Source organism: Dryas octopetala, chromosome 1 (assembly GCF_963921425.1).
Source record: "Dryas octopetala chromosome 1, drDryOcto1.1, whole genome shotgun sequence".
NCBI lineage: Eukaryota > Viridiplantae > Streptophyta > Magnoliopsida > Rosales > Rosaceae > Dryas > Dryas octopetala.
The window spans coordinates 244,684-258,376 of NC_141366.1; the positions used below are offsets into that span (position 1 = coordinate 244,684).

At 35.3% G+C, this 13,693-nt stretch overlaps 2 protein-coding genes across 2 annotated transcripts; both read right to left on the bottom strand.

Moving 5' to 3' along the window:
• Nucleotides 1-61: 61 nt before the first annotated feature.
• LOC147295967 (mitochondrial dicarboxylate/tricarboxylate transporter DTC-like) lies at nucleotides 62-3,679 on the bottom strand. The gene is made up of 5 exons (XM_086229454.1): nucleotides 3,268-3,679; nucleotides 2,840-2,901; nucleotides 2,165-2,526; nucleotides 1,141-1,328; nucleotides 62-1,050 (listed from the first exon to the last, which is right to left on the bottom strand). Exons 1-5 carry the CDS (start codon nucleotides 3,538-3,540, stop codon nucleotides 994-996), a joined length of 942 nt encoding a protein of 313 aa, XP_086085580.1. The 5' UTR covers nucleotides 3,541-3,679; the 3' UTR covers nucleotides 62-993.
• Nucleotides 3,680-7,699: 4,020 nt separating this feature from the next.
• On the bottom strand, nucleotides 7,700-11,174 carry LOC147295968 (Mitochondrial substrate carrier family protein). Its single transcript, XM_086229407.1, has 6 exons — nucleotides 10,918-11,174; nucleotides 10,587-10,670; nucleotides 9,878-9,939; nucleotides 9,325-9,686; nucleotides 8,252-8,466; nucleotides 7,700-8,094 (listed from the first exon to the last, which is right to left on the bottom strand). Exons 1-6 carry the CDS (start codon nucleotides 11,035-11,037, stop codon nucleotides 8,038-8,040), a joined length of 900 nt encoding a protein of 299 aa, XP_086085533.1. The 5' UTR covers nucleotides 11,038-11,174; the 3' UTR covers nucleotides 7,700-8,037.
• Nucleotides 11,175-13,693: the final 2,519 nt, after the last annotated feature.

Here is a 13,693-nt window from a genome sequence, read left to right on the forward strand (position 1 = left end):
ATTGTTATGCTGATGCAAATTGTAATTGATGCTCTCTTTTGTTAAATTTTAGGATGTTTATATGAATTTCTCAAGCTTATGATGGTTTTTGTTTTTTTTACTAAATTTTCCTCTAAAACTTCATGCATTTTGTTGGTTTTGGAATTAGTTTCGATGTTAAATCTATTAAGTAGCCTGTTGGTCCAAGACAATGTATTGATAACATGCATCATCAGTATCAGTTGACCAACTAGTTCATTAACCAGATATGCATTAAGCTGGGTTTGACCACTTCTTAAAGTTATAATTTTAGGGAAAATGATCATAAAGATAAAGAAAAATAAGATAACCCATTTGACATGAAATAAGGATATCGTGAAAAATTCTCATGGCAGCATATATAGCAAAATAACCCGACTACAGGAAGAATATCGTCCATTTACATTTTCCGTCCCCTACCTTTACACGAAGATAATAGTTTTGAACTCCCCAAGAGTGACGTTTCTTCTGATTATCTATACTATTAAAGGAAAAAGAAAGTCTTTTTATGGCAACCAAACCAGAAATTAGGTGGATTCCTGCTACCCCTTTTGAATTTCAGTGTAAAGCCTTGCTGGTTTGACCATGTCTTCGTCTTGAATCTTGACGGACTTAATTGACAGAAACCCACTATTAGGGATATCGTTGCAATTTGAAGACAGCTGCCAAATTTTAAACCAACAACCCCCCAGCCCCTCCCATATCGTATATCCTACTGGAAAGAGATTCCAAATTTCAAGTATACATAGATGGTTATGTGATGTGCAGTCTAGACTGTATTTACGACTACCTCTTTAGGAACATCATATGATCTCAGTTTTTTTTTCAAGGAAAAGAAAAAGCCTAGAATCCATGAAGCAGTCCTAAATTTAATCCAAATGTATATATAAATGTGTTCAAGAAAGTGGCAACGCACTGATACAACTTGGCAACACCAACTTCAGATCTCAATGCAAACTTCTAGCATTCAGATTGCTACAATCCAATTGATAGTTCGAGTTTCCGGATAGTTTCAAAGACAAACCATGTGCACTGCAAAACCATGTGTGAGAGAGAGAGAGAGAGAGAGAGAGAGAGAGAGAGAGAGAGAGAGAGAGAGAGAGAGAGAGAGAGAGAGAGTACCATGATAGGAGGTGTTATATGGACAAAATATCTAGAAAATCCTGTAAAGAAAACAAGGGGTCCTCTTGATTTTAGAATTTTAAGGGCACAATCCAGGGAGCTAGCATATCCACTGTCCATGTGTGCTAGAACATGTTGTACAGGTAAACTGCATGCTGCAGCAAAGAATCCTGAAATAGCACTTGCACCTGAATAAAAGAATACAATTAAATTACATAACATATAAATACAAGAGCAAAATGAAACAGGTTAAACTGAGACAAAATTGGTACTCTGTTGGAGAGCATTATATTTTATAAATATCTAGAATGCACAAAAGTTTGAAGTTAATAGATGTATTAATTACAGTAGAGATCTTAGAAACCTACAACTACAAATATGCATATCAACAAATTGCATCTGATGCCCAATTCCAGTCAATGAAGAAGAATGAAAATCTAGAAGGGAAGTTACCCACATCTTCCATTTGTTAACATCAAGTGTGCACTGATCAGTTGGAAGGTTAGAGCTGAGAGTAATTGTTACATTCTAGATAACCAGCATGCCATTTCAACCGCAAGACTTACTTTCATTCATTAGGCCAGCGTGAAACTCAGAAAGAGAGATGTGCCTAAACTAAAGCGGCAAGCAAGCAAACTAGGCACGCTAAGAGAAAAGGGGAGACTTGGCTCATGAAGCAGAAAATGCTTATGTTCTATAACATAATAGGTCTAGAAAGGTCACAGACAAATTGGATTATATCCAGGAAATACCCTTTTTGTATGTGTTATTACTTCAAAATAGGTAACTACGACAAAAGCGAAAACCTTCTTTTAAAAAAAATAAATAAATGTACCTGAACCAATGTGGGGTATCAGCAAACAAAAGAAAAGGCATTAAAACAATTGAAGAGCGATAAAAGAACTACGCTAGTTGCGTTGTATCAATTTGAATACCAAGGGAACAATAGCAATTAAAAGTTTCAAAACAGTATTAATGAAGCAAATAATGCCTGGAAATTCAAGTAATCAGGAAAACATTTTACCCAATTGTGCTCTTGTTTCGCTAAAACCACAGGATTCTCTGAGATAATGGAGACTTGGATTATAGGATGCAAGCATACCCACGTCTAATCCCATTCTCCTCTTCACGTAAGGACCTGCGCTTGACCATAGTGCTGGAAACTTTTTATTGGCAGTTATACGGTAGAAAGCATGAAATATGTTTCTGTATTTCCAATGCTGTGTGGCTGGCGGAATATTATTAACCTGCGTATGAAGATATGCAAGATAGAATGGGAAACTGATACATGCTCCAGCTGCTCCAGCAGTCAACCCACAAGCAGCTTCCTGATAAAGAATTGGTGGCATTCCATCATTGGTAGCAATTACTTTGTTTCTTAGAATCCTAGTAAAACAAAGGCCAGAAAATCAAAATTCAAAAGGAGTCATTGATCCATCAGACTATAGTACGGACCCATGCTTATGCTACCATCATGCATATACCTCTTCCTACTTGAAATCAATGATTCAAGAGCTTGATGACATAACCAACTATGTTTGTATTCATAATTCTTCCAGTGAATAGCATTCTAAAGTATCATAAGAAGAGCCTTGACAGAAACTACAAAGTCAGTAAGAAATTACTTTGAAAAGAAAAGGAAAAAATCAATACAGATGATCCTTCTTATGTTTTGGTACTTGGGATTTAGAATACTTACTCGAATAATCCAAGTTGCTGAGTTGTAGTTAAAGCGTGAATGAAAATAGCACCAGGAAATGTCTGCGAACAACAACAAAATTTAATGCAAGGAACTGTTCATAATCTCTACAAACTTATTTGAAGCTCAAATTATTAAGCACTCAGATGGAGGTCTCAGGTCTAGTATAATACAACTTTTTAATTTCCATAGATTAGTAAACAAAATGAGGCCCAAGTTTAATCATTCAAAGTAAACCTGCAGAATTGAAAGCCTGATGAAAAATCAACATCCCTGAAAAAGTTATTTAATTTTTCAGTAAGGCCAAAACCTAATGATTCTATGAATAGAAATTTAGGCAAATAAAGAAAGGGGGAGAAGAAAAGCAAAAGCTCAGAACTTTCTGAGGAGCCAAACAGAAAAGGGAAAAAGGGAGGAAAAGTTGGAACCTTAATAAGGATGTGATGGCGCAGGTAATTGGGATGGTTTCGAAAGGGGGCGGCCATTGGGGAGTAGTAGAGGGCAGCCAAGGGGACATATAAGGTGAAGCCTGTAAGAAACCCAGTGGCTCCGCCATTGACAAAGGGCTTGAGGGAGGGCCAAAGCTGCCTCCACCATAAGTTCTTCGGGTTCGGGCGCTGCTCTTCTATGATCAAGCCTAGCTCTTTATTCACAACCACATCATTTAGAATTCCAATCCATACTCTCAGCTTTTCTTCCATGATTTTGATTTTTGGAGCCTCACAATTCCTCTAATTGCCGTTTACCATTGGACTCCAGGGTGAAGGGCCTCATTTTTTATCTTTACTTTTCTCATTTTTTTTAACTTATAAAGAATTCTGATAACAAAAAAACTAATAAAGAAAAGAAGGACCTTTTTTTTCATAATTTTCTGGTAATATTTCTGACTTTATTTTTATTATTAATCAACTATCTCTCATATATGGAGTGGGATTTCCATAGTATTACAGAGAGTAGTTTATATCAATTAACAAATTAAATATATACGTATCAAGAGCTCCAGCCTCCAGGACCTCTATTCACTCACCATCCAGCATACATGACAGTAATGCTGGCATTTATTTTAGGTCCAACTCCAAGATATAAAAATGATCATATCTAATAAAGATAGAAGCCATGTCAAACTACCATTTGAACATCTCTGCTTGCACTTAATACAATCAAATCCATTCAACACCAAACATGGTGGGTTAAAAAAAGGACGGAAACATTAAATCCAAAGGAAAGGTAGCTTGACTTAAGTGGGATACATGAAACAGTCCTAAATATAAATATTGCGTTCAAGAAAGTGGCAAATTAAACCAACTTCACTTCTCATTGCAGACACACTGTTAGGAACTTAGGATTGCTACAATTCATTTGGCAGTTCGAGTTTCTTGATATTTTCAAATACTCCCCATGTAATCTGCAAAACCACACACCAAGATAACATAATCAGCCAAGTATAAGTGAACAGATAAGTAAATGTGTATGAGTGTGTGTGTGTGAGAGAGAGAGAGAGAGAGAGAGAGAGAGAGAGAGAGAGAGAGAGTACCCAGACACGAGCGGCTTCATATAATAAAGCACCAGAAAATCGTGTAAAGAAAGCAAGAGGTCCTCTTAATTTTAGATTTTTAAGCGCAGATTCCAGAGAGCTAGCATGTTCTAGCGGTACACTGCATGCTACAGCAAAGGATGTTGAAATAAGAGCTGCACCTGAATAAAAAGAGCACAATTAAATCAGATTGAATACTATGTTGGAGAGCAGAGAGCATTCTCTTTTATATCAAAAGTGCACAAAAGTTTGAAGTTAAAGCGATCTTAGCAACCTACAATGCATATCTCAATCAAGTGCTTGTCATGCCCAATTTCAGAGTCAACAAAGAATGACAATGTTAAAGGTAGAAAAGGCTATATCCTTGTTTACATCCACGTACTGTGCACTGATCAATTGGAATGTTACAGCAGTGAGTGATTGTTACATGACTTCAAAAGAGGTACTCTAACAATCAGAGCTATGGTGGAGAGAACTGCATATGTTGGATAGCATCAAACTAAGTAGCAAGGGGAACAATAACAATTAAGTTTTGAGATGGATCAGTTTTAACATTTAACTAGGTAAGTTAATAATGCCTAGACATTCCAGTAATCAGGAAAGACTTTTTACCTTCTATTGCACTCGATTCGCTAAAACCACAGGAGTCCCTGAGAAAATGGAGACTTGGATTATAGGATGCAAGCATACCCATGTTGAACCCCGTTCTTGTCTTCAAATAAGGATGTCTCAATAGTTCTTGGACCTTTAATGGATTACATTTGATTCTCCAACTCTCTGCAATTGGTCCAATAGCACCAACTGTATAACTATAAATCGGTCGAAACAACGCAAGCTTCATCCCTGCTCCAACTGCTCCAGCAGTCAACCCACAAGCAACTTCCTGATAAAGAGTTGGTGGCATACCATCATTGGTAGCAATTACTTTTCTTCTTAGAATCCTACCAATTAAGCAAAGTCCACAAAATCAAAGTATATTAAGAAGTTGATGCAACATCATACAGTCAGAATATAGTATTTTTGGAATCAGGATATAATATGGACCCATGCCATGCATACATGCCTCCTACTTAAAATCAATGATTCAAGAGCTTGATGACATAACCAACTATTTTTGGTTTCTTCATCTTCAAGTGAATATAACGTAAAATCGAATGCAAGATATCCTGAGTTCCAAGTCTCTGTAACTGCAACCTTCGACTATAAGTTGAGTTCCACATATTGAACACTCTCCGGTGGAAGGAGAGAAATGGAGTGTTAAAAGTTGGAACATAAAATAATAGTTGTCAACCCACAATATTCTTTTAACTTATGTTTTGGGGAATAATCATAAACAAAAAACGTTTATATATCATTTGTGAACTAAGTATCATATCAGATCATCCTTGTTATGCTTTGGAACTTGACAGAAACTACAAAGTCAATGAAGAAATACTTTGAGAGGAAAAGGAAAGTTAGAACAGATTCCTTCATATGTTCTTGTTGTTGGGCTCTCGAATACTTACTCGAATAATCCAAGTGTCTGAGACATAGCTAAAGTATTAATCAAAGCCATACCAGGAACCATCTGCTAACAACCACAACGAAATTTAGCAACGTGGACTGAAATCATATAATACAAGATGTAAATATAAATGATTTTAAGTGCAAGGAACTGCTCAGAATCTCTACAAACTCATTACATTAAACCTCACATTAGAAAGCACATTACATTGTCTCGAACTTCCACACATTAGCAAACAAAGTGAAGGTTAAGTTCAATCCTTCTTTGAGAAAGCTATCCCAAAAACTATCTCAATGTGTGGCCTCTAATGAGTCTTTTAATACAAAAAAATTACATGTTTATGGAAAAAAAGGAGCAAATTAAGGTTGAAAGTTGGAACCTTGGTTTGGATGTAGAGGTACTGCAATTTGGGATCCTTTGGAAAGTGAAGGGTGGTTTGGGGGGAGAGGAGGGACTTCCAAGGGACATCATACAAGAAGGTTGTAAGTAACCCAGCAATTCCACCACTGACAAAGGGGTTGAGTGATACCCAATGTTGCTTCCACCATGTTCTCTTCAAGCTGGGTGGTTGTGCTTCCTTGTCTGCCTTGTTCTTCTTCTCTTCCAATTCCATGATGATCGATCTTCTTCTTCTAGCTCGTTTCTGTTCCTTTTACCCAATGCAAAAATGGATCCAGAAAGGCCTAACTTTTCTTTTTCATCTTGGTTGGTTTGTTTGGAATATCTATGCTATGCATGCTATTAGGAGTTAAAAACAGAGCCTACTTTTGTGTTTGATTATCTATAATATTAAAGAAAGTCCTTCTATGGCAAACACAAAGCCATTTCAGTGCCAGAGTCTTCAGCAAGACTAGACAACTGGATGCGTTGTGTTGTGCACCAGAATACCCATCAGGCATCACGCATGTTCAACGTACCATGGTCCATGGTCCGTCCCATTCCATGGCTTCTTAGTGGACATGGCTAGAGCCCATGGCACACTGAAGAAGCATCATGGCTACTTTGCTAAGGTCTTCAATTATTAATTCTTACATGCATATTAATTAAGTATACGGAGGTATTCTCATGAGTAGTCAAATTGAGACTTTTGTATATCATATGTTAGATCAGATATGAACAATTCATATGCATCTCACCCATTTAGTTATTCACTATGCATCTCACCCGTATATATCTCATCAATGGCTAAGATGCAAATTCAAGTCCTCAACTTAAATCCTTATTAGAACACATACCATCTTGGCATTTCAGTCCTAATTTCTACCGTCATGTCTTTAATTTAGGGGAGAGGAATCATTAGAGAGAGGACAAAGATTAAAGGATGTCTCCAACTGAAATTTTAATGAATTTTAGAAGAGTTTGCATATTTCACAGATTTTATAAAATCCATCAAAATCCAAAAGAAATTGACTAAAATTCTTATAGCCTTTATTATGTAAACAAAATCCACTCAAATTCATTACTTAATAAAATCCATGAATTTTTAGAACACTTGCATTTCTAAGAAATTTATTAAAATCTGAATTGAAAACACCTAAATTTCTATAGACTCCATTAAAATACGAATCGAGAACATCTAAATTTTTATGTAATTTATTATTAATCTTAATCGAGAACATTTAGATTTCATTGGACTTTTAAAATCCATTAAAATTCAAATTAGGAACACCCCCATAAATGGACTGCTTTTTGTCAATTCCATGCCAATGAAACGACGACCCTCAAATTAAAGCAAATAATTCACCATAATGCACCAAAGATCTAAAAATTAAGTGGATGAAAGATCTATCAATTTGCAAACAATGAAAGCGAATTGCAAAACTTGTTGCGCAAAACGCCAAACCCCTGTTTAATGTTTTATAGCGTACAAAATTTATTTTGCTTCAACAATCCTTCCTCGGCCTAATGAGAAAAACTCTCAATTTTAAGAACGGGTGTGTAACAAATATCCAATTCCAGTCACACCCTAAAAATATTACTGGTAGAATTGTAGAAATATCAAAAATTCAGTAATCCTACTCCAATCCCACTATAAAAATTTCTAAATGATAGTTTGACTTTGCGGGTGTGAAATAGCCAAAATAAGACTACAACATAAACAGAAATTATTGTTTCAAGCTTGAACTCAACTCCACCAGAAATATCCGTCCCCGAAGAAAACTACAACCCAGCCTTTGATTCCAACTTCTGGATCTGGTTGAGGAAAATCCATGTCATCTGCATAATCAAACATCAAGCAATCAGAACAAAATCAAGCACAGTGCGGAGACAATTGATAACAAATATAACACCCAATGTTCTCCCAACAAAAACAAATTGAGAGAGAGAGAGAGAGAGAGAGAGAGAGAGAGAGAGAGAGAGAGTGTGTGTGTACCATGACATGAGGAGCAATTCTAACACAATATACTGGAAACCCAGTGTAAAACTTCAATGGTCCTCCTGCTTTCAAGGTTTTCATAGTACAATCAAAAGAGCCAGTGTATGGATACTTCCCCTCAGCATCAGGTTGCATTTTCTGAATCTGGGTTTTCACATAGTCAAAGGGCAAACTGCATGCAGCAGCAAAAAATCCCGAAACAGAACTTGCACCTACAAAGAGAAAGGAAGCACATGTCAATTCAAGTTAGTGAACCACAAACATAAGACACATCTTAGCCAAGATAATTGGATACATGAAACTAAGACTCTAAGAGTTAGCATTCACAAGTATGTCATAGCTTATGTTCTAAATCCCAAAGTACAATATAATTTCTCAGAAAAGGGTAATTTTGGTGTTCTGTTGCTATTTAAGATGCAGAAAATTTTATTCACCAATGAGAGGAGAATGCCATCCAAAATCTCTCTAAACCATGTTGGCACTGCTTTGCTTTTGGACAGCAGTCAAAGTAGATACCTAAGTTGGTATTCACACTACAGTACATAAACCAAAACAACATGCAGACACAGATTTAACAGCATAAAAGCATGTGCGTGGAAGAGTGATGCTCTCAGCAACAAACATGTGCTTGAATGTTTGATGCTGTTATGCTGAACATCATTCTTTACAATAATCTCAAGCAGACACAGATTTACTAATGCTTTTATGCTTGAATGTTTGATGTTCAAGCAAGAAAATCTGTCCAAATCAACCATTAATCATGTGCAATTATTGTAAAGAATGATGTTCAATAGTAAAATGTAGGCTAACTACTATGTTCAAACCAAGTTAAGGATAAACCAACATAAACCAAAACCTGCCCTAGCATATGAAGTCTATTCTGTTCATGCAAAGTTAACGATACTGTATATTTGCCTTCCTCATGAAAAGGATTAGTCAAAAATGGAGTAGATTCAATAAATAATTCTGAAATCAATAAAAATTAACTAAATAAAAGTTCATTGCAATCACAGCCAAAATAATTTAAAACAGAAATCTATCAAATTTATACTACTTGCAAAGAACCTTACCTAAGACTGTAGTCATTTCACCACAACCAAGGTTATCCTTGAAAAACTCAACACCTTGATCATAAGAGGCAAGCATTCCCATGTTCAATGCCATTGCTCTAACAACAGTAGGGCCTGCACCTTTCCAAAGTGCCAAAACCCCTTCATCTGCACAGATACGATAAAGAGCTTGGATAGCATTTGTGTAGTTACGGCGTTGAGCAACGGGCAAAGTGGCATCGGCCTGCATACGGATGAGTGCCAAATCTGCTGGACTTCCAACAGATGCTCCAATAGCACCAGCAGTTAGCCCACACAAAGCTTTCTGGTACAGAGGTAGGGGCTTCCCATCATTGGCCTCAATGGCTTTGCTTGTCAGAATCCTACAAATTTATCAGATTAAAAATGTTACAATCTAATAACAATGTACATATAATATCATGTGATAAACATACTTAACAAGATCCAGAAAAATGGGACTAAATATAAGTGAAGATTTAAATAAACAACTTTAAAAGCCATAAAATAGTATGATGCCATTTTACTTAACTACTGAATGCTGCAATACACTCACCTGAATGATCCAAGTCGAGCTGTGGTATATGTAGCTTGTCTTAGCAGTCCAGCAGAGAGCCCCTGCTCATAAAAAATTTTGGTTAGAGAAAACAATCTTACAATGTATGTACTTAAAGTTCAACAGAAAATATTGTTCCACATTTTGAACCTCAAATCTGACAATAAATGACCTACAGTTGCATTTGGATGCAACAATAAAAGAGATGGGATTTGGAATTCAAGTTTGAGTTTCAATTGGTTGGAACTTGGAGGGAATAAAACTTTGTGATGTTAGTAAAATTCATGGATGAACTTAGGTAGACCATGAATTTGAAAGACTTGGTGAATGTTATATTTGAAAACCATGCATCAAGTGGTACTTTTGAAGTAAGAACTTATCTTTCTTTTCATATTCACTCTTTCCATACAAAATTCAATTATGAATGTGAATGTGTAGCTAAAAATCATCCGGGCAATTTGAACATAAAACTTCAATTAAAATCCCTAGATTTCAAATCTCACCTTCCAAATGCAGTATATATTAATGTCTCAACTTGTTAGTCCTGCTAGATAGTTGCATCATAGCTTATACTAATTAGTAGTACAATACTCTCTGGATATTTAAAGCCTCAAATAGATATAAAGCTCCTATATATACATGTTTTCAGCACTAGATCAACAAGATATATGAAACAGACCTAAGACTCTCATCAGATTAAAAAGCGTACCTTGTACAAGGCACCAACACCTTCTTCCTTAATCATGGTCCTGGCAACCTGGGCCGCTGATCCCTGACCCAGTTGAATTCTCACCTACACCAAACCAAGACAAGAAAACCCCATTGAAGCATCAGTCTCATCTAACCACATTACAGCACTTAACAAACAAAAACTTCGAAAAAGACCCATAAATCACAGATCTGAAACTCATCAAAGAAACACGTTTTTCAGCTGAAAAAATTCAAGTGGGAATCAAAGAAAACGAAGGAACAAACAAGGGTTCAATACAAATCTCAAAACTGTTTGGAAAAAATTGTAACTTTATAGATTAAATACACACCTTGATCATATCTATGGGTTGTATGACACAGGTAGCAAGCATACCAGATGTTCCACCATTGACAAAAGGTTTAATGGTGGGCCATACACCAGAAGACTTGGGCTTCTCCTTGTCTCCCATGTTTGGAATCGAAGTGGGATGATGAGAGCTCGAAGGGAGATTAAAGAGAAACTGGTTCAAAGGAGGCTGCTTTGGAGTTGCCGATGAGGAGGAACAAAGCAAAGCAAAGAGCCAATTTAACGAGACTTCACTGCACCCACAACAAACCCTCTTTCTTGCTTTCCTCACAACCTGAAAAAAAATAAAAATAAAAATAAACTGTACTTCAAAATTTGTTACTTGAATGACCTCCGATGTCTGCCAAATTACAATGTCAGGTCCACTTTAGGTTTACCGTATTTAAATCTTTTTAGCCCATGATATTGTTCTTTATAATCCCATTAGTTATTTTCTTTTTTAATCATTTAGTTTTTATCTTTCAAAGAATAATTGAATAGACCCTCCAAAAAAAAAAATTTGAATACAAAATAACTTTATTAAAAAAAAACTGCAGCAACTTTCTATCTCCTCCCTGTCATTCCCCATTCCTCTTTCTTGTCATTACCAATGGTCATAATTTAGTCATGATTTTTTTCCTAATCTGTTTAAAAGATTAAAAATTTTATGTGAATAATAATAAAAATGATAACAGTAGTTAAGAAAGAGTGGTTGGTCATGCTAGTAGTTAAGAATATTTATTTATACTCCCAAGGTCCTAAGGTTCAAATATCTCTCCCAATGTTGTTTAAAAAAATAATAGGTAGAAGTTTTAATATATTTTCTTTTTTTCATAAACAATTATAAATGTATATGCATTATTTCCATTAAGTAATTTAACTATAATTTCACGTTGCAAATGAAAGGTGGTCATCATTATTAGATGATTAGATCGTTTACAAAATGAAAAAGAAAACATAGGTTCCCAAATAATTTGTAGGCAACAAAAAAAAAAAGGATAGAACAGTCACTTCAGCAGTTGGGGTTGTTGTTGCCTTTTTTTCGTCTTTAAAGAAACCACAATGTAAAGTGGCCAAAAAAAAAAAAGAAACCACAATGTAAGTTACCCAAAAAAAAAAAAAAAAAAAACCACAATGTATGAATGTAAGTAAGTGTGTAACAACATTGACTTTATGTTACGAATCATGAATAAGGAAACTCAATGCTTTGCCTCATTGCTTGACTTGGACTACAACAGCAGCCACTTTATGTCGCATAATCTATAATCCAAACAATCAAAAGACCAATTAATAATTTTATTTTGAGGAAAGTAACAATTTTATTTGTACAGACATTGAACTCATATTACAAAAGAGCTATATTTTCGGGGTATTGGTGCCTCCAAAATAAATGAAGTCATGTTGGGAGGGTATTTTGGGGATTCCAAAGTTTGGGATTAATGTTGCTCATTGCCCGCCACTCGAGGACCTCAGCTTATCCAGCTAACTAACTACCCAAAAGGATCATGCACAAATACGAAATTTCCAAAACTGTCCATAAAGAAAAACTAAAATTACAAAATGATGATCCCCTTATAATCATCGTTAATGTCACTTGATGATGATTTATTTATTGCAAACATCTAAGTAAAAGAATTAGATCACTAAACTGGGTATATATATTTAGTTGCTTGCTTACCAGCAGCAAAGCAACCACGATGATTTTTTTTTTCAGAAAGTAATTACCATTAAAATCAGGAAGCATTCATGTATGGTTAATGTCATAGACTCATAATTGAAGCAATATTAATGTGTTGATCATGTGGCATGATGCATGCATGCATGTGCCATACTAAATGCGAATTGCAAAGCTAGCTAGCTGTCCGCTACTCAACGATAATTGAATTTAGGTATCACTAATTAATCTATTGCAAATTTGCAAGTGCCATAAAAAATATAAAAATAAGAGAAACTGCCTATTGCAAGTTGGTAACACGTATGTACACCGTAACACTCCAAATCGGTGTTCTAAAATTGATATCATTAATATAAATTGAGATGTTAATTGTGAAATCCAAGATTAATATTGAAAGTATCTAATTGCTTATGGCTATCCATTTAATTATTACACAAGGAGAACAAGGACCTTGGTTGGTTTTTTATTTATAAGGACCCACCCTCCTTACAAGCCAATTACGCAAAGACACATATTGACTTAAAAGAAAAAAACTGATTAATAAAGTAAAATTCAACATGCGTCAAGCATATGTTACAAATCAAATAGATGATGGCATACCAATAAAGACTTTTTTCTTTAAAAAAAACAAACAAACAAAAGGCAATTACTGGTCAAAACGAGTTTTTCAATAAAAATGGATGTACTTTATTTAACTAGCGAGCTTTTAACAATTAGCATTCTACAGTTCACATTTTTTATTTTTTATTCTAATTTTTCTTATTATTTTAGGAAATTTGAAGATTTATTGCTCTCTTAGGAGGGAGGACTTTGGGGGCCAATGGCCACAGCTGGAATCACAGGCTTAAAGATGTTACTTTTGGAGATAATTTTTTATTTTATGAGGTGCTTGTAGAGGCAAGTGGATCAAATGTGTTCTGACCGCAAAAAAAAAAAAAAAAACAGAAGCAGATAAAATGGGTTCAAAATGCTGTATTGGTTTGGTTAATGGTCCTTTCAAATCTTCAATTATGGATCATATATATAGTTGTGGCCCAACTTGTATATGGTCCATTGGTCCTCAACTTTTAGATATTCTCTCTAAAACAATGTATGCAACCTTGTA